Source organism: Lygodium microphyllum, chromosome 22 (assembly GCF_053477565.2).
Source record: "Lygodium microphyllum isolate KBCC chromosome 22, Lygodium_microphyllum_v1.1.10, whole genome shotgun sequence".
In the NCBI taxonomy this organism is placed as follows: domain Eukaryota; kingdom Viridiplantae; phylum Streptophyta; class Polypodiopsida; order Schizaeales; family Lygodiaceae; genus Lygodium; species Lygodium microphyllum.
In genome coordinates this window covers 72,254,076-72,275,495 of record NC_141156.1, presented here as the reverse complement: position 1 = coordinate 72,275,495, position 21,420 = coordinate 72,254,076, and the positions used below count along the sequence as shown (strand labels likewise).

The 21,420-nt window shown below is 41.9% G+C and overlaps 1 protein-coding gene across 1 annotated transcript; it reads right to left on the bottom strand.

Moving 5' to 3' along the window:
• Nucleotides 1–1,206: 1,206 nt before the first annotated feature.
• Nucleotides 1,207–20,747, bottom strand: LOC148017282 (biotin carboxyl carrier protein of acetyl-CoA carboxylase, chloroplastic-like). The gene is made up of 6 exons (XM_087663283.1): nt 20,134–20,747; nt 2,534–2,682; nt 2,082–2,394; nt 1,865–1,936; nt 1,712–1,777; nt 1,207–1,578 (listed from the first exon to the last, which is right to left on the bottom strand). The coding sequence occupies exons 1-6, from the start codon at nt 20,320–20,322 to the stop codon at nt 1,555–1,557; spliced, it is 813 nt and encodes a 270-aa protein (XP_087519409.1). The 5' UTR covers nt 20,323–20,747; the 3' UTR covers nt 1,207–1,554.
• Between the last annotated feature and the right edge of the window lie 673 nt (nt 20,748–21,420).

Here is a 21,420-nt window from a genome sequence, read left to right as displayed (position 1 = left end):
AGCACACGATGAAAAGAACTACATACCTAGGGTTGGTCCTATACTAGTACTAGAACTCATTGATCCTTTGCTATGAAGCATTATGAACTTTTTGACAACTAGAGCAACGCTAAAAAGCACCGAGCTTGTGTTGCACAATTCTTTACCTACTACAAAGCTCATGTATGTTCTACAGAGGAAGGCTGAGCACATTATGAAAAGAACTACATACCATTAGATGATGTAATTGATGAGATAGCGCTGCTACTATTTAAGATGTGTCTTTTCCAAGAGCATGAAACAATTTTGTAGGCATACAATTCTATAGACATACTCAATAGACTAAAACAACTACCACTCAATAGACTTAAAACAAGTTCACTTTCAAGGCATGCCTCTCATATATAAGGATGCGTTACTACTTCAAACTCAACACCTCTATACTTTCCTAGGTCCCAAGATGTCTTGCATCAAGGGTGGACTAGCAAAATACCCCTAAGACTTATTAAAGGTTCCAAGATGTTCGGGATGAAGGGTGGCCTAGCAAGTTGCTTCATGGCACTCCAAGATGTTTGTGGGCTAGCAAGTCACATCAAAAGCACTACAAACTTCATTGATCCAAATGCAAGAATATATACTTCTTTGAACCAAGTGTGGATTAGCAAGCGTTCCCACATTACACATTTCTTTGATCTAAAAGTGGAGGTTTCAGCCTTCATAGTTTTATTTCTACGTTGTGCAAGTGCCCCTTCTTTAAGTCTAGCCATTCCTCCTCCATTGCATTAGTCTTTTATCAAAGTTTTTTTGGCATTAGCCTTTCCTCTTGAGTTTTCCATTCTCTAATGAGGAAAGGTTTTCCATGCTCTAATATGTCATAGACTTTCTGGACCAATCATTAATTGAGGCTTTTGAACTTCAACATCAATGTCAAGCTATCTGATCAAAATTTGATAAGTTCACATCAACATCAAAAATGTCTTTTAACAGCTTCTGGAGCATTTGGGAGCCCTTTCAAACAAAACCACCAAAACTTTTTCACCTTGTTTCTGACCTGATTGCAAAATAGTTTTTCTTTTAGCAAATTTACTTAAAGAGTAGCTTATGGAAGACATCTGGGTAAGTTTTGAAGCTCATGGAAGGTATGGCATGCACGACCATCCTTTAGAGTGCAAAATAGATTCAAATGCAATTTATTGCCTTCATTTGAAGAATGTAATGATAACCTTCATTTCAAGAATGTACCATGGAACAGAATAGATATGCCTTCCTATGAATCCAGTAGTAGAACATTTTGATAATCCAGAAACTGAATTGGGGGCGTTTCAGTATTCTATATTTTGAATGGTTTTTTCAAGGATGGAGGGAGTTTTGTTTATCTGCAAAATGTATTTCAGTCCTAATGCTTAGGACCTTATGTTTATCAAGATTAAAGACTGGCACTATTCATCACTCTCTTTTCTTCTACACCACCATATACGATACAATTCTGAACCTTCAGTAGCAGAGTCCAGACCATACACAAATCCGAGAAGATCAAAAGTCTTCAACCCAAAATTTATGTCCAGATCACCTGGCTCAAGGCTTGATAGCAAAAAGGGGCTGCAAACAGCAATACAGAAATACAACAAAATAAGAACAGTAAGCAGATCCAAGAATAAGATATGGGAAGACCATAGCACATGTTGTACACCGTAAATGGTACAACATCCTAAGAGCTTATTAAGGAACGTACAGTGTCAACGGCCACAGGCTTGCCATCTTCCACAAGAAATTCAATAATCGTCCCTGACTGGTCAGCCTGAAAAAGACCAGGAAGTTAAAACAGCAAGTTCCAACCACACTATGGCATTAATAGTAGCAAAAACTGCCTAAGATACCCACATACCTCAATCTCATTCATTAACTTCATGGCTTCTACAATGCAAATAACTTGCCCTTTCTGAACCTTGTCTCCAACCTTTAACAACTCAAATGACAAGGAAATGTTAATTTCTCATCCATCCAGTTGCTTAAACCACTAAAGAGGGGTTGTTTAATCTACTTAAGAAGTCCTATTTTACCAAGCAATGGGTGAAGAAAGCAGCTCGAGTACAGCTTATTACCTTGACAAATGGAGGTTCTCCAGGTGCAGGGCTCTTGTATAATGTCCCAGCCATTGGGGACAAAATGCGAGGCAAATCAGCCACAGGTGTTGCTGGAGCAGGAGTGGCAGGTGCTGGAGGAAGGGCAGGAGCTGGAGCAGTTGCTGGTGCAGAGGGAGAGGAGGCATGAGTAGGATAAGATGCTTGAACAGGGTATTGAGGGGGTGAGAATGAGGGAGCAGGTGGTGGTGGTAAGGCCTCTTTTTTCCTTATTACAAGCTCGTAATCAAAATGTTTCAGTTCAAGCTCCACAATGTCTTTGGAGTCAACAAGCCTGTACAAAATATCACACATGAAATGTGTATTCTTGTGTGTAAACATCATCACAGAGGCATTGCAGTATGCATAAGTATGCAGAAGGCTTAAACATCATCGTAGGACATTCCAGTCTGCAGAGTGCGCAGGAGACTTACTTAATCAGGTTTTCAACATCTCCAATTACAGCTGAGAAGGTAGTATCTGTGGCTAAGCCATTTGAAGTTTCCTCCTCAACTCCAACATCAGATTCTACATCCACCTTTGATATGACAGTGGCTGCATTTGTAGCACAATCAACTGCAACCTGCTAGACGTCGAAAAAAAGGCTTACCCTGTGCTCATTGGAAACAAGTTTGAACTGAAAACTCACGTAAAATTGTGACCCCAAAAGTATACTGACATTATGATGTTCCTCGAGCCACTATAGACAAAATGCTGATACACTGAAGATAGCAATACATAAAAATGCAGAGATTATAGTGTCCCTGCTCCAATTATACCCATATAAGTTGTTAAGAATGCAGACTCAGCCTAGTAGAAGGAAATAGAACCTACCACTGCAGACAAATTCCTGAACCAATTTACAATCATATTAATCATTTACACTTCAGGACTGGTATGTAGACCTAAGATACACATTATAATCGTTCACGTAGCACTGCTCTCCTTAAAAACATCAATCGGATTACTCTCATCATGATCATTCCTAATCAGATAACTTATCACAAACAATGTTAATTTTCAGGAGACAAGTATAGAATGGAAGAATCAGAGATAAGCGACCCTGTGTGTGCGCTGTCCTAAAGACTTTTGCATTTTTTCACCACCAAAGATATGAAAAGATACCACTGGAATACACAGGACAGGCACCACCTTTCAGAATTTTTGAAACATTAACTTCTTAGATTAAGCTTCTAAACCATTATAAGGCAAAGCTTAATTTATAATGCATAAGTTTTCTTCTAAGCCAGCCGTTGTCGTGATGTTATGAGGATATAGTGTGAAAATGTATGGAATACATCATCATCCGACTTCTCTATTGATCTAAAGAGTCAATGTGATCTGAGCCATTAGTACTAGTGGGAGATGCATGAATTATCCGAAAATACTAGATTTTTGGATAATTTTAGTCTATTTTTTATATTATTTATTGTAAAAATCCAAAAAAGTTAGAAAAAACTTCTACATTAGGATGGCATGCAAAAAGCTAGTTGCTTTTTCAGCCAGTTAGGAGATTTTCACAAGAAGGACAAATTGTCGCGATCACTGTAAACAGGTTGAAAACTGCAAATTGAACTGAAAGAAGAAGGAGCGATCTGGAAGATCCATAACCAAGCATCCTAGCATTTTACCCCCCTTTCGGAGCCAACGGAACCATCAGATTTGGGTTCCGGGCAGCAGAGAAAGAACTGATTTTTCTAATCCACGTTTTTGGTCTACGAAGGAGCTCCAAGAGAACTAATGCCTAGAGATTGCTTCTGAGTAGAGCAAAGATTCCAGGTTCTTTCAATACATATTGTTTCAATTCATTGTGATTTGTTTTTGTCGTGTTTACCACTTGGGTATTCTCTTTCTCTTCCATCTCCTATCTCTACTTTCTTCTACTTCTGATCCCTAGTGGATTCGACCTTTTGACAAAAATCCCTCCGACATTGGTGAACCCGACGTGAAAGGTCATCACAGAAGAAGGAAAGATAAGATGGAAGAACCTTCAAATACAATCTCCAGTGATGTTTTACAACAGTTGGTGCAAAATATGAATATGCTTATGCAAGTACAACAACAACAACAGGTGATGCAAGCTTCAGCTCAAACAAAAAGTATTGTGATGAATGCTTTGCAAGCAGTTGAGCGTGAGGTGAATTTATTCAATGGCAGGAATGTATCTACATATGTACATACCTATGTTCAGAAGATGAAATTCTTTGGAGTGGCTCAATCTGCATGGAGCCGGTATTTTGTACGTGTTACTGTTCATGAACTGAAAGCACGGATTACTGAATTATACTTGCAGGATGCTGATTGGGTAGCCTTCAAGAAGACACTCAGGGAAAAATTTTACATTGAGAACACCAGTTTGATTATGCGCAAGACTTTTCAGGAGTGGGTTATACAACCCAATAAGGGTCTTGTAGCTACAAAATTGTTAAGAGAATTTGAAAGTAAATTTGAGGAGTTGGATCTTGCTGAACAGCAAGCTCTTGCAAGTCAGAAAATTGAATTGTTTCTACAGGCAGCTAATCCTGAGCTTCAAGAGAAGCTTGATGATTTGCTTGAGAATCAGACTACAGAGACAAGTTTAAAAACAGAGTGGCGACATGTAAAGGAAGTTGTTACTGCGCTTATAAAGAAACATAGAAGAAGAGAAAGATTGCATGTCTCTAGCTTGCCCATTGTTACGGGTAGGACAGTTGAAGTATCCAGTAAGCCACCCACTTCTGTGGCTAACCCTATGGTTGTACCTGCTATTGTTCCCTCTGTTAGGGAAGATGTCTTAGATGAATTGGTCAAAGGAATGCGGAATCTTCAATTGAAGGTTGCAAAATTAGATGAAAAGGGACAAGAAAAAAAGGGACGGACAGCAGCCCCTAAGCCTGGAAAAAGATGTATGTGGTGTGACAGTTTGCAGCACGAGAGAAAGGATTGTGCTGCCTATCAAGAGGCCTTGGCACGACAGCTTATCTTTTGGAAAGATGGCAAGATCCATACACAAGAAACGGGATTGCCTCTTGCTTTGAATTTTGGGAAGGAAGGTATGCAGAAGTTGTTGGAAGACTTGGCTGTCCGAAATGCTTATGCAGCAGTACATGCTTCTACTTTTGGTCTACAGTTGGATAGAATGCATGGCCAAGTGATGGTTGGTCCAAAGGTTGAAATATGGACACATGCTTTACATGCAGCTGAAAAGAGAAAGGTCACTGATAGTGAAATGTCTCATGCAGGGCAAGACATTCGTGGCATAACTGGTTGGGAATCACCGGTAGATGCATATTCAGTGTATGCATATTTAGCAAAGGTACAAAACACGGATGTACTTGTGAAAGAAAAACGAAAAAGAGATGAAGATATTGCAGGGACATCTAAAAGAATGACAAAAAGAAATATGGATCAGCCTAAAGCTGCAAATCAGCCACCTCCCGAGCATGATATGGAAGAGGTCAGTCAAAAGCAAAAACAGGATAACAAACAAAAGGGCAAAAAGAAGGGCAAACAGCCAGGATATAAGCTGCAATCTGACATTGAGACAGCCACAGATCTTAAGAAGGTCCTTGAAGAACGGATCTTAAACAGTCAGGTGGAATTTACCTTGGGAGAGGTGCTTGGTATTGCCAAGCAAGAATTTCATGATGAGATCATTGACATAAAATTTCTTGGTGATACCACTAGTGCATTGCTACAATTTGAAGAGGAAACTGGTTTGTTGAGTATTCGGACTGAATATGAGCATGAAGTAAGTATAGGATTGTCTATGCAGGATGCTACTAATCAATGGACAGAAAGTGGAAAAGAGAAGAAAGTGGCTGAAAATGCATTGTCTTATAGCAATATGCATGGTGGAGTAAGACAAATGTAACAATATGGAGAAGAGACTCTAGGATTTATTCCTCGAAGTCACTACACAAGAAATCATTGGGCTAGAGCTACCACTGAAACGGTAGTGAAAATAGGGGAGCGTGAAACTCCTTGTGTTACTTTACTTGACCATGGGTCTGGGATAAATGTCATTGAGCGGGGATTGTATGAAAATGGTGCATGGCCTGTGGACACTGATCATGGTTAACGTATGAGGGCTGCAAATAATTCTTCAGGGGAGCTCTATGCTGCATGTTCTAATGTAAAAGTGACAATTGGTGATGTACAGGAAGAGCAACACTTCTTTGTACAAGATAATTCCTCATATACAGTGATTTTGGGACAGCCCTATATTATAGGTGTGCGTATGGAAACAAAGATGCTTGATGATGGTTCTGCTTATGCAAGAGTCAGAAGTAAAGATGGGAGGAAAGCAATCCAATTTCTTACTATTTGTATTAATCATCCTAGAAATCGTGATACGCTTCAAGAGTCTCCTTTGGTTCCAAATGCAAGGGAATTCAAAGACCTAGATTTTCATTAAGCACTGCTGTAATGCGGGGCTACAGTAGTGCTGATGAGAGGGTGTACTCACCTCTTGATGAAATGAAGCATGTATTTACTATTAGTAATTCTCAGTTTACAGCAAACAATTCATGTTGGTTTAAGCCTATGGAAGCTATGTGTAGGGCTGAACGCATATCTATGAAACGGACTATTAAAAAACTGAGATCATTGGGGATGTTAGCTGAAAATGATGGCATGTCTGACACTGGGGCTGAAATTTCAGCAACTATACATGCAGAAAATGAGGCTGAAAACAGAGTGTTGTCAGTATGTTCTTTGGATATGTATGATGTTATAGCATTGTTTGCTCAACAGGAAGGATTACAATGGGCTGAAGCACTTGTGGAGACAAAGTATAAGACAATTGACAAAAAGGTGAAACCAATTGCTTTGCCACTTCCACCAGAGAGTGAGGATATGGATAAAAAAGTGTCAAGGCAGTCAAGCTTAAGAGATCCTAAAGAAAAAGGTCATTAGTTTACATCTGAAACATTACAGGAATTGAAAGTTGATACAGAAGGGTTTCTTTTGCCTGCTGAGAGAAACTGTTTTATGCAGATGTTGGCTAGACATGGGAAGGCATTTGCATTTCAATCAAGTGAAATAGGTTGTGTGGATCCAAATGTTGTCTCTCCTATGGTCATATTTACTGTGCCACATATACCATGGAACTTGAGGCCTATTCCAATGCCTAAAGCTTACTTGCCAAAGCTGATGGATTTGCTAAATGAAAAGATTCGCATGAAGATCTTGGAGCCTTCTTCAGCCCCATACTCAAATCGTTGGTTTACTGTGCCCAAAAAGAATGGAGCTTTGAGATTTATTCAAGACATGCAACCGGTCAATAAAGTGACCACAAGAAATGTGGGTGCAAGTCCTGTGGTTGATGAATTTGCAGAGGCTTTTGCAAGCAGAGAGATCTATTCTTTGGGTGATCTTTACTCAGGGTATGATCAGTTTCAGCTTGCAATTGAAAGTAGGGATATCACAACCATGAAGACTCCTTTGGGGTTAGTACGGATGTGTACTCTCCCACAGGGTGCAACAAACTCAGTGGCACACATGACAAATGCTATGAATAGAGTACTCGGGGATTTTATACCACAATTGACTATGCCCTTCTTGGATGATGTTCCAATCAAAGGGTGTGCAGTGGATGAAAAGAATGAAGAGATGGATGCTCATGGATGTAGATAGTTTGTTGCAGATCATATTGTGGATTGTGAGAGGATTTTGACACGTCTAGAAGAGGTGCATTTAACTCTTTCTTAACAAAAGTCTGTCTTTGGAGTTGAGGAGATTTTGATTGTTGGGCATATGTGTGGGCCTTATGGACGAAGGCCATCACCAGTAAAAATAGATGGGATTGATAGAATGCGAGATGTATGCACGAATGTATTAGAGGTGCGTAGATTCTTGGGTACATGTGTGTTCTATTTGATATGGATTCCTCACTTTGCACATATAGCCGATGTTCTTTATCAGCTTCTATGGAAAGGTCAAAAATTTTATTGGGAAAGGAAGCATGAGAAAGCAATGAAGAAATTGAAGCAACTCTTAAAATCTGCTCCTACGTTGAGAAAGGCTGACTATTCACATGGAAAACCTATCATTATTACTGTTGATACAAGCCCAATCGGAATTGGATGGGCAATTGAGCAAGATGATGAGGAAGGGGAAAGGTATGCAATACACTTTGGTGCAAAAGTATTGACTTAACGACAGAGAAGATATCCACAAGTAAAAAGAGAATTATGGGGAATTGTGATAGTCCTTAAATGTGATAAGGAGTATTTTATGGGTGCTCATGTAGTCATTGAGACTGATTGTTTGCCAATATTGAGTATGATTACTAGTTGTGCTACCGCAAATATTGCTATGCTCCGATGAATTACATACATCAAATCTTTGAACCCTGAATTTCAGCATATTGCAGAAAGAGATAACCCAGTGGCAGACATGCTATCTCGAGCACGCTATGAGAATGAAGATGGGATGATGGATGAGGAGGAAGAAGATGACTTTCTTATGGCTGAAAATGATATTGCAAGAGTGAATTTAGTAATGCAAAGTGTTGCTACAGCATTAACAGAAGCTTGGACAACATAGAGAAGACACTTTAGATGTTTTGCATCTTGTGCAGAAGTGTTTCTGGAAGACAAATATGCAAGAGAATGGCTGAGAATTGGTCAATATCTCAGTACATTAACAAAGAGAGATAAATGGTCAGATGAGGAGTTTAAGAAGATCAAGAGGAAAGCCTATGGATTTTTCTTAAAAGATGGATACTTATGGAAACATGCTAAAATGAAACAAGGTATGCCATTGCAAGTTTTGAGTGACAGAGCTTCACAAAAAAAAGTAATGCAAGAATTTCATGAAAGTTTGTGAACTGGTCATAGAGGTGTTTAGGGTACTTTTACAAAGATCAAAGAAAGATATTGGTGGCAGGGTATGTATAAGGATGTTGCTCACTTTGTGGAAACATGTACGACATGTCAAATGTATTCAGCTGTGAGACATCGGGATGGATTGCAACCCACATATCCATTGTCTCTTCATTTTAAGTAGGTGGTGGATTTGGTCACAATGCCTACAGGTCTTTGGCAAATGAGGTATCTTGTGCTTGCTCGTAAAGACTTGACTAATCAAGTGGAAGGGAGAGCTCTACGTAGTAAGACGACAAATGCCGTATGTACTTTTCTCTTAGAAGAGATCTTTTGTCGATACGGCTATGTGGAAAAAATTACAGCAGATAGGGGTGAGTTGAATACAGATGAAGCTCATGATTTCTTTGCACGGTTAGGGATAAAGCTTACTTTAACTTCAGCCGATAACCCTGAAGGAAATGGAAAAAGTGAAAGAGGTCACCCACCTATTGTGAAGACATTGGCAAAAGCATGTGGAGAGGAGGTAAAAGAGTGGCCACGATTACTCCCTTATGCTTTGTGGGCCGACAGAACAACTCATAGTGCTGTTATAGGATATATGCCTGCAGAATTGATATATGGTCAAAAACCTTATCATGCCGATAGAAGAGATGACAGTCACATGGAGTGTGTTACCTTGGAAGAAGCAGTTGAATCAAGAGGCATTGTTGGCCTTATACATTAGACAGTTGTAAAGAAAGTCAGAAGACATAGAGGCAGCAACTACAAAGTTAAGGGCAGCAAGGATACAAAACAAGAAACGGTTTGACAAAAGACATAAACTGAGACCAAAAACCATACAAGATGGGGATTGAGTATTGATTTATGATAGCAGTTTAGATAACCAGCATAGTGCCATGCTTGCGTAAAGTTTCCAAAAGATGGTTTGGACCCTATGTGGTAAGACAAGTGTTTGATAATGCTACTTATGCATTAAATGAGCTGGATGGAAGGGTCATCAAACTCGCAGTAGCAGGGAAAAGAATTGAATTATTCAAAAGGCGGAAATCTACTACTTATGAGTTGCCAAAATTGGAAAAAAATAGTGATCCTGATACAGGGGCTAGCCAGGAAGATATGAAAGATGAAGAAGTAAAGGATATGGTTGCAGAGGATGAGGACTCAGAATCCGGTGACAACTAAGATTTTGGCACATACCGGAGGATGTGCAGGTTCAGAGGGGGTGGATGTCATGATGTTATGAGGACATAGTGTGAACATGTATGGAATGCATCATCATCCGACTTCTCCATTGATCTAGATAGTCAATATGATCTGAGCCATTAGTACTAGTGCGAGATGCTGAATTATCCGAAAATACTAGATTTTTGGATCATTTTAGTCTATTTTTTATATTATTTATTGTAAAAATCCGAAAAAGTTAGAAAAAGCTTCTAGATTAGGATGGCATGCAAAGCTAGTTGCTTTTTCAGCCAGTTGGGGGATTTTCACAAGAAGGACAGATTGACGAAATCGCGCGAGTCATGATCGCTGTAAACAGGCTGAAAACTACAGATTGAACTGAAAGAAGAAGAAAGAGTGTCTTTCACCCCCTTGGGGTCTTGGCACCATGGGTCACCGGTCCTTCTCAAGTTCTCCTCCCAACGGGCGAGGAGCAAAATCCTTGGCATAAGGAAAAAAAGGCGTGCTCTCGCGGGCGAGGAGGTAGGGAACCCCCGCTTGGGATTTTCACCCCCTTACCTCTCACCCCAACCTATATGAGAGCCCAACCCCCTCTCGGTTCACTCGAATTGCTCACCAACCCTTTCACTAGCTATATGCACTTTGATGGGGAAGCGCGAGGCCGCTACGACCATGCCCAAGCATGATACGAGATTCACCCCACAGCGCACCTTGGAGAGCCTAGTCCCCGCAATCCTACCTCCCATATACCCACCCCCACAACAGAGCTTGGAGCCCTCTCCAAGCATGTAATGGGAGTCCCTTGTTACCATGCATTGTTTCCCCCCCCAATCTACCTATCGCTCAGATCCAAGTATATATACATATGTACAGAGTAGTTCCCCGATGCCTTAGTAGCAGTTGGCAAATTGGAGAAGCAAGTCCCATGCCTTCTCCAGGAGATCCGGCTCTCGAACCCAAGTGGCTTCTTTCAGCGGCCTGCCTTTCCACTTGACTAGATATTCAGGCCAACGGTTGGAAAACCGAGACTTCAAGATAGCTTCAGGCTCGAAAGGTAGATTGGCCTAGGACGCGGGCAGTGGAACCTGCCTCCCGAACTTGGTGTCGCCGTAGAAACGGCACAACAGCTGGACATGAAAGGCATCGTGGATGCACACCCCCTGCGGAAGCTGAAGCTTGTATGTGACATCGTTAAGTTGCTCCACTACCTTATACGGGCCATAATACCTGTGATTGAATTTTGGCGTTAAGTTCTTCGGGAGTGCCATGTTTTGAGAGTTCACCAAAACCAGGTCGCCAGGGAAGAACTCGACCCACCGTCGTCGTGCGTTGAAGTGCCGGGACATCACCACTTTGCTGTTCTTAAGGCTTTCCTTAGCTGCTTTCATGCGATCTCGCCACTTGTTGAGGAACTCTTCTGCATCCGGATCTTCGACTCGTGGAACTTGTTCCGTAGCCAAAGCAAGCGAGGTGATAACTTCTTTGCCAGTAGCCAATTTGAAAGGAGAGAAGCCAGTGGCACTATGGAGGCACGAGTTGTAGTGAAACTCGAGGATGTCCAGGTACTTAGCCCAATCCTTCTAGTCAGCGTTGACATAGCTACGCTAGTAGTCTTCAATCCCTTGATTCACCCGCTCTGTCTGACCATCTGTTTGTGGGTAATAAGCTGAGGAAAAGCGGAGCTGGGTATCCAGCAGGCTAAACAGCTCCTTCCACATATTGCTCATGAAGCGCACATCCCGTTCCGAAACAATGGCCATAGGGAGCCCATGGTATTTGAACACTCCACTGAAGAAGAGTTTGGCCACGTTGGCTGCTGAGAGTGGCGTGGCAGCCGCAATGAAATGGGCTTGCTTCGAAAAGTAGTCAACAACCACAAAGATGGTGTTGAATCCGTGGGAAGTAGGTAAGTCGATGATGAAGTCCATACTCACCACATCCCAAGGCCGTGACGGAACTGGCATTGGCTGGAGCATGCCGGCGGGCTTAAGTCGCTGAGCCTTGACCATCTGGCAGGTGGGACAAGTGCGCACATATTCGATGACCTCCTCGCGCATCTTGGGCCAGACGAAGAATCTTTGTATCAGTTCCAGGGTACGGGCTTGGCCTGTGTGCCCAGCAAGTTTACAGTCATGACCTTCACGTAAGATGGTTTTCTTGAGCTCAAGGTCATTGGAGACAGATTCTACCCTGAGTGTAGACCACCCCATCCTTGATGTTGTAGGTACCCCATGGAGTTTTTCCTGCAGCGATGTCAGCCAAAAGCTGCTGCATTTCAGCATTCTGCTCCGTCACTTGCTGCACTGACTTGAGGAAATCGCTGCGAGTGAGTGTGGTGGCCAAGAGCTCCACACGCCTACTGAGGGCATCTGGCATCTTGTTGCTTGACCCGGGCTTATGGATGATCTCGATGTCAAATTCAGCCAAGAAATCTTGCCAACGTGCTTACTTTGGTGTGAGCTTCGGTTGGGTCTGAAAGTACTTAAGGGAGATGTTGTCGCTGTAGACCTTAGTGTGCTTGTCTTGCACGTAGTGTCACCACTTGCGCAGGCAATGCACAACTGCCAACATCTCTTTTTCATGAGTGGTCCACCGTCGCTCTGCTGGGGAGAGCTTTTTGGATTCATACCATACAGGGTGCCCTTCTTGGAATAGGACTCCCCCCAGTGCGTACTCTGATGCATCTGTATGAACCTCAAAAGGTTTCGTGAAATCCGGCATCTTAAGGACTGGTGCTGAGGTCATGGCCCGCTTCAGTGTGTTGAAAGCTTGTTGTTCCACCTCTGTCCACTTGAACTTGACTGTGTGGCTTGTTAGCTCCGACAGAGGCCATGTGATGTGACTGTACCCTTTAATGTATTTGCGGCAGAACACCGTGAAGCCCAAGAATTCTCTGACTTGTCGAGGTGTGGTGGGTGGGAGCCACTGTTGCACAGCCTCAATCTTTTTTGGGTCCACTGCAGTGATGCCCTGTTTGACAATGAAGCCCAAAAACTCAACCTCCGTCACTGCGAATTGGCATTTCTCAGGCTTGGCATAGAGTTTGTGTTCCCTGAGGCGTTGCAAGACCTTGGCAAGATGCTCCTTGTGTTCTTGAAGCGTCTTGCTGAAGACCAGAAGGTCATCAATATACACCACCACGAACTCATCCATGAAATCCCCGAAGGAGTCATCAATTTGGGTACAGAATGTGGGTGGCGCATTGGTCATTCCAAAGCCTAGTATGAGCCACTCGAAACTGCCATATCTGGTTCGGAAGGCGGTTTTTTTCCACATCCCCTTCTGCGATGCGAATTTGATGGTAGCCCAACCGAAGATCTATCTTAGAAAAATACTTGGCTCCATTGAGTCGATCCAAAAGGTCCTCCACTAGTGGCATGGGATACTTGTTTCGAATGGTGATTTTATTGAGTGCTCGATAGTCGACACAAAGTCGAAGTGAGCCATCCCTTTTTTTCACAAATAATACTAGTGCCCCATAGGGCGATTTGCTTCTTCGAATAAAACCTGCATCCAAGAGTTCATTGAGTTGCTTTTCAATTCTATTAGTTCCTCATTTGTCATCCGATAGGGTGGGCGGGACGGGGGGGTAGCCCCGGGTATTAGTTCGATCTTGTGTTCTACTGCTCATTTCGGTGGTAGTCCTGCGGGCAACTTTTCTGGCATTACATCTTGGAATCGGTCTAGTACTTTTTGAATTTATGGGTGACCCACCACCGGGCCTTTGGATGTCTCCTCATTGCCTTCCCCCGCCCGCATGATGCATAAGTGTATGGAACCACCCTTCTTGAGTTCCTTCTCTGCTTGCTTGGCACTGCACAGCCCCCAGCTATTATCTATGGCCTTTCCTTTTGCCACCTGAGCTGCTGTTGATTGCACCTTCTTGTTTCCTTCCCCCACCTGAGGTCTGAAGTAGGGTATCTTGTAGCACTGACCCTCTTTCTCTATAATGATTTCGTTCAGGCCTTTGCCCTATATCGAGACTACATACTTGTCAAACCATGTGAGGCCCAAAATAGCCTCAAAGCCATCCAACGGGACCACCACAAAATCCATGCGTTGGCGCCATTCGCCGAGTTGCACTGCTATGTTGTAAGCCATTCTGGTGTTGCATTCTTGGCCTTTGCCAAAATTTACCGCGAAAGTTTCGGGCTTGCCCGTTTTGATCCCCAAGCTTTCTGCCACTTGGGGTGTAATGAAGTTATGGGTCGCTCTTGTGTCGACCATGAAACGTTGTGATCCGTAATCAAGCATCCTAGGGTTTTACCCCCCTTTCGGAGCCAACGGAGCCATCAGATTTGGGTTCTGGGCAATAGAGAAAGAGCTGATTTTTCTGATCCACGTTTTTTGTCTACGAATGTCACAACTCTATAGAAACAGAATTTGTATCCTTTTTCATTAATTTGTCTATATAATGATTTATTAAATTTGTTTCCTTTGCACTAATTAGATATAAAGAAAAGTGCATTGAAGCTGGCCCACTGATGAGTGGTCACAGGTTATAGTGGACCCACGCGTTGGGTTAGAGAAAAGATAGTTCACACTTCCACCTATATGGCCCGATTAAGCGCCTGTGACCAGAACTCACGCATATCAGGGTTAGACTCGCACACAGAAAGGATTGATGCCTTGAAGTGTGGGCTAGATCCGCCAGAACAGACAGTTACAATCAACAAGATGGCATGATCATGAAATGCTTGTACAATGTGCATATGTGGGTTGAAAGCTTGAAATGCACATTTCTTTACATAGGAAAGTCATATGAAGATTCTGATACCGTTTTTGCGATACACACGGAAAAAGCTTTCATATGACACCCATATTGGGAGGTCCCTAAATTTTAGAAGCCTTGAATTAGCCTAAAAATGCTAGTCCTAAAAAATAGGGATATCATTCTAAAAATAGTAAATTCTGTACTCTAGTTGTGCTTACTAAATTTGGTTGTTTCTATTCTTGACAGTATTCAGCCCAAAAAGAAAAGCCATAGAGAAGAGACAAGTGTCAAGACACTTGTCACACAAGTTTCCAAGTGTCCCACCACTTGTCACATCTCATGACATGTGGCTGGACACTTGTCTTATGCTACTCCACTTTCCCCTTTTGTACTAGCTCTTTCCTCTCCTATAATAAGAGCTCGTTTTTCTTCATTCAGCATCATTTTTCTTTGCTGTAAACTCATGTACAGCACCCACAGATAGCCAAAAATTGGCCCCATCCATCCCCATCATCATTCCCCACTTCTCCATTATCAAATTCCTCCATATTCCCTCTTCTATCACTATTGTTTTATAGGACAGCAAGCCTGTAAATTCATTACAGCACCTCCTCCTCGAGCTCTTTATTCCATTTTAGCAACAAGAAATAAGACCTATCCATGTACTGCTAATCAACGATGGAGAAAGGCTGATTTCCCCTCTTTCTTCTCTCATACTGTAAAGAGATCAGTTCTTATCATTGCATAATAGATAATGCATGTGTGTTTGTACATCTTTGCATAATCTTGTGAGAGTGAGAATTGCTTCTCCTCACTCTCAGGTTGACTGTAACTGAGCTCTTCCCTAAGGGACTTAGGTTGAGCAGAAATACATTCCTTCGCCGAGGGGGGGGGGGGGGTTGCCCATCTTCAACCCTCAATCTTGTCTCCATTACACCATTACTTTTACATTTTCATGGCTGTAATTTTGTGAGTAATTTTCATTTTCAGCTTTAAGTGTTCATTCTCTTTTATATTAAATCTCGAAAACAAGTGAATATCATAATTGTTAAGCATACTACGTTGTTCGGAGCGTTTACAATGGTATCAGAGCTTTGCCTCAGTCCTCACCCCAACACTGGTAGTGCTTACAATTATAAGTTAGTTTGTTTTCAACCCTTGCATTGAGTGCTTGAGCATATTTTTCTTAGAGTCTCAATGGATCAGTCGAGTGCTATCCTTTAAGCCTTTCAAAGTCTTAGAGAGGAGAATCAGCAAATTCGTGAGCAACTTCTCAAACTAGAAAAAGTTGAGAATCCCAAAGAATTCAAGGAAAGAAGCCCATCTGCTTCAAGGAGACAAAGCCATACCAATGAAAGAAGCCGATCAAGAAGTCCAACTACTTCTAAGAAGCAGTTCCATTCCACTTCAAGACAAAGAAAGAGATCGCGTCGAAGCTCATCCTCTTCTTCAAAGTCATCTGGCGCCTACTCTGATGGACCCTCTTCTAGTGACGAAGAGTCACACCCTTCTCGTGGAAGACCTCATCATCGTCAAAGGCGTCCACATTCTTTACCCTCGTCTCCATCTTCATCCCCATCAAGCACTTCATCATCTTCAACCTCAAGATCCGGGCATGGACGAAGGCATAAGAAAAAGAAGAAGACTAAGTCACTATCTCAACTTGAAAAGAAAATCAAGTTCAATATGTATGATGGTTCCCGAAATCCTGATCTTCTTCTGAAGTTTATTCGTCAATTTCAAATTTTGTATGGTCGTGACAAGTATAAAGAAAAAGAAAAGATTAAGTTTGCAGCTTTACATTTAACCGACTTAACCCATACTTGGTGGACGGGGTTGTAATATGATCATGCTGCCCCAAAATCATGGCTACTTGTCACGACCATACAAAATTTGAAATTGACGAATAAACTTCAGAAGAAGATCAGGATTTCGGGAACCATCATACATACTGAACTTGATCTTCTTTTCAAATTAAGATAGTGACTTAGTCTTCTTCTTCTTCTTATGCCTTCGTCCATGCCCGGATCTTGAGGTTGAAGATGATGAAGTGCTTGATGGAGATGAAGATGGAGACGAGGGTGAAGAATATCGATGCCTTTGACGATGATGAGGTCTTCCACGAGAAGGGTGTGACTCTTCATCACTAGAAGAGGGTCCATCAGAGTAGGCGCCAGATGACTTTGAAGAAAAGGATGAGCTTCGACGCGATCTCTTTCTTTGTCTTGAAGTAGAATAGGACTGCCTCTTAGAAGTAGTTGGACTTCTTGATCGGCTCCTTTCATTGGTATGGCTTTGTCTCCTTAAAGCAGATGGGTTTCTTTGCTTGAATTCTTTGGGATTCTCAACTTTTTCTAGTTTGAGAAGTTGCTCACGAATTTGTTGATTCTCCTCTAAGACTTTGAACGGCTTGAAGGATAGCACTCGACTGATCCATTGAGACTCTAAGAAAAATATGCTCAAGCACTCAATGCAAGGGCTGAAAACATAACTTATAATTGTAAGCACTACCAGTGTTGAGGTGAGGACCGAGGCAAAGCTCTAATACCACTGTAAACGCCCCGAACAACGTAGTATGCTCGACAATTATAATATTCACTTATTTTCAAGATTTAATATAAAAGAGAATGAACACTTAAAGCTGAAAATGAAAATTACTCACAAAATTACAGCCATGAAAATGTAAAAGTAATGGTGTAATGGAGACAAGATTGAGGGTTGAAGATGGGCAACACCCCCCCCCCCCGACGAAGGAATGTATTTCTGCTCAACCCAAGTCCCTTAGGGAAGAGCTCAGTTACAGTTAACCTGAGAGTGAGGAGAAGCAATTCTCACTCTCACAAGATCATGCAAAGATGTACATACACACATGCATTATCTATTATGCAATGATAAGAACTGATTTCTTTACAGTATGAGAGAAAAAGAGAGAAAATCAGCCTTTCTCCATCGTTGATCAGCAGTACATGGATAGGGCTTGCTTCTTGTTGCTAAAATGGAATAAAGAGCTCGAGAAGGAGGTGCTGTAATGAATTTACAGGCTTGCTGTCCTGTAAAACAACAGTGATAGAAGAGGGAATATGGAGGAATTTGATAATGGAGAAGTGGGGAATGATGATGGGGATGGATGGGGCCAGTTTCTGGCTATCTGTGGGTGTTGTACATGAGTTTACAGCAAAGAAAAATTATGCTAAATGAAGAAAAACGAGCTCTTATTATAGGAGAGGGAAGAGCTAGTACAAAAAGGGAAAGTAAAGTAGCACAAGACAAGTGTCCAGCCACATGCCATGAGATGTGACAAGTGGTGGGACACTTGAAAACTTGTGTGACAAGTGTCTTGACACTTGTCTCTTCTCTATGGCTTTCCTTTTTGAGCTGAATACTGTCAAGAATAGAAACAACCAAATTAGTAAGCACAGTCAGAGTACAAAATTTACTATTTTTAGAATGATATACCTATTTTTTAGGACTAGCATTTTTAGGCTAATTCGAGGCTCCTAAAATTTAGAGACCCCCCAATATGGGTGTCATATAAAAGTTTTTTCCGTGTACATCGCAAAAACGGTATCAGAATCTTCATGTGACTTTCCTATGCAAAGAAATGTGCATTTCAAGCTTTCAGCCCACACATGCACATTATACAAGCATTTCATGATCATGCCATCTTGTTGATTGTAACTGTCTGTTCTAGCAGATCTAGCCCACACTTCAAGGCATCAATCCTTTCTGTGTGCAAATCTAACCTTGATATGCATGAGTTCTAGTCCAGGTGCCCAATCAGGCCATATAGATGAAAGTGTGAACTATCTTTTCTCTAACCCATCGCGTGGGTCCACCATAACCTGTGACCACTCATCAGTGGCCAACTCCAATGCACTTTTCTTTATATCTAATTAGTGCAAAGGAAACAAATTTAATAAATCATTATATAGACAAATTAATGAAAAAGGATACAAATTCTGTTTCTCTAGAGTTGTAACAACGAAGGAGCCCCAGGAGAACTAATGCCTGGAGATTGCTTCTGAGTAGAGCAAAGATTCCAGGTTCTTTCAATACATATTGTTTCAATTCATTGTGATTTGTTTTTGTCGTGTTTACCACTTGGGTATTCTCTATCTTCTCTTCTATCTCCTATCTCTACTTCCTTCTACTTCTGATCCCTGGTGGATTCGACCTTTCGACAAAAACCCCTCCGACACCGTGAGCTTACAAGCATAGGTTTTGCTTGATATAAGTCATGGTTCTCGATCTTAGGTCTTGGATATTGCCGATGAGATGCTTCTTTTCAAGCACCGAAGGCCTTCTTTTTAGAAAGACCAAAGTTATGTTTTGTTTCTATTTACTCAATATCTATTTCTATATTCAAGAGTGAAATACTCATTGCAATGTAAAGCCTAGATCCTGAATGTTTAGTGGAAATAAGCACAGATGCTTTGCTGTTAGTGTAAACAGTCTCAAGTCTTTGATATGGCTAGTAACGGTTTGTTTGCATTCACCAAGCTTAAAAATCAAGTCGGTATATTGTGAAGCTTCCAGGTCAACTTTACTGCACTGCAAGATAGATTTTGCCCCCACTCTGTTGGGAGTCCTAATCAGGTTATGAACCATCAAATTCCCTTACCTGGTAAATGCCAAGATAAACTGGTACAAAGCATGGCCTTGGATCTGTGATGCTCTGTGTGACAGTATTTATGCACAGAAAGGCCGTCTTGGTAAAGGCTTGAAAGCACAAAGAAAAAAACTATGACATTGACAGAATTCACAAGGCCAGCAGCTGGACATTTGAAGATTGATTCATCGTACCTTTGCTACGTGTAACAAAGTTGAAGAATTCATTGTGTATATTGGACTGATACATTGGCCAGACGTCAAGGCCCATAAGGTAATCACAAAGTACCTTAGGGAAGCTCCACAAGTATATCTGTACTTGACATCCTTGTTCAAGTCATCAGACCTAGTGTTTTGATAAGGCCTGTCTGTAATGCCTATTTTGTGAGTGAGAGAGGCACATTTGAGGGCAACTGCGACTACCAAATGTTAGCACAGAGTGATAAGATATATGCATTGACTATGACAAATTGCACTCTCATGCCTATTTTGTGATTAGATTGGAGAACTTGCATTTGAAAATAATAGTAGCTTCCCATATGGAAGCTGCATATTAGTCTGATCTATGCTTGGATTGTGGCATATTGAACTGCATCCTGCTACAAGGTAGGGCTACAATGCATGCTACTTGCAGGATGAATTCAGGAAGCACAGATGTCTCACAATAATCCACATAGAAAAAAGATAGAACCGACAAACATAGTTGGTTCTAATGGCATACCTGTAGTCGCGTTCTCCTGCGAAGAGCTACACCCTTCGCACCGTGAGGTCTGGTCAAACCTGGAGTCGAGATCAAAGAGATGCGATTCCATGGCTGCTGCTTGGTATCCTGTGGCAGCTGCGACCGAGAAGAATCCGGGCCAGTGAAGGAAGCGGAGCTCATTGCAGCGACCAGAGCTGCGGCGGCCATGGCTGTCTGATTGGTCAGCCGTCACAGAAAGGAAGCTTCAAAAAGAAAAGCGTGTTCTGATTTCTGCAGAGGGAGCCTGTATTTTGCAGCAATGCCCTCAGCCAGAGGTTCGATTCAGGCCATGCTGAAATAAAAACAGCAGAGGCAGGTGCAGAAAATTATGGACGGAGAGTCCAAGCGCCAGCGAACGGGCGATCCCGTCGAGGGGAAGGATTTTGCTCTGTGCTTTTCCCCCCTTTTTCCTGCTTTGTTTTGTTGTTGTTTGTTGGTGGGCATTGCAGAACGAAGGAAGGTCTTGCATACATGCACATGCCCTCCATCTTGGAGTTTGCTCCCCTCCACGCATGTCTGCCATGTGCTCTCTCTCTCTCTCTCTCTCTCACAAATGTCCAGACTCCATGGATCATGGTTTTTTTTCTAGCTCGAAGAAGTTTGAAGTAGTAAACCGAAATATTTAGGAAGGGCCTTAGGCCAACCAACAAAAGCAGATTTAGGCCGGTTATACACCCGACATGGAATCGTTCTTATGGCTTTGACCCAAGGGTCACGACGATAACACGGAGCCTATCGTTCATTGACACGTGTCAGCTCAACATCCCCTTCTTTTTTAATGTCGAATTGCTCATATGTTCCTATGTGTAATCAGCCTTAGGGAGGTTTCACACCTTAGGGAGGTTTCACATCCGTCTGAACTATTTTCCTGGACATGCACACTGCAAAATATCATTCGCATAAGAGGAAAAATGTTTAGCACTTTTGGGATACCCAACTCAAATATAAAAACACACTTTGCATTATCAAGGTTTTGAACACCTAACCTAGGCAACGCATGGCAACATTGTTCCTAGCAAGCCAATCAACTTTTTGTAAAATAGGTCAATCATTAATTATAGATGACAACTCATCTAGATGGTGTGAAACCTTCCTAGACCTTTTTGTAAAAGGTACACCTAGTCCACCTGGACTAGCATGCTCTAGGCCTCAAAAACTAGAGTAGAAAACAACACATGGAGCCAAAAGGCTATTAAAAACACAAGGGTACAAGAATAGAAGAAGGGAAGAATGCATAGTCAAGGTGGGTATATCCATCCATAGAGT

Excerpts from the sequence above, each read along its gene's own strand:
- LOC148017282 (XM_087663283.1), bottom strand. The coding sequence starts at position 20,322 with ATGGCCGCCGCAGCTCTGGTCGCTGCAATGAGCTCCGCTTCCTTCACT. Across the intron at positions 2,683-20,133 it reads GCAGGAGAACGCGACTACAG|GTTGCAGTTGATTGTGCTAC; the intron begins GTATGCCATTAG and ends GACGTCTAGCAG. Across the intron at positions 1,937-2,081 it reads GAGAACCTCCATTTGTCAAG|GTTGGAGACAAGGTTCAGAA; the intron begins GTAATAAGCTGT and ends GAGTTGTTAAAG.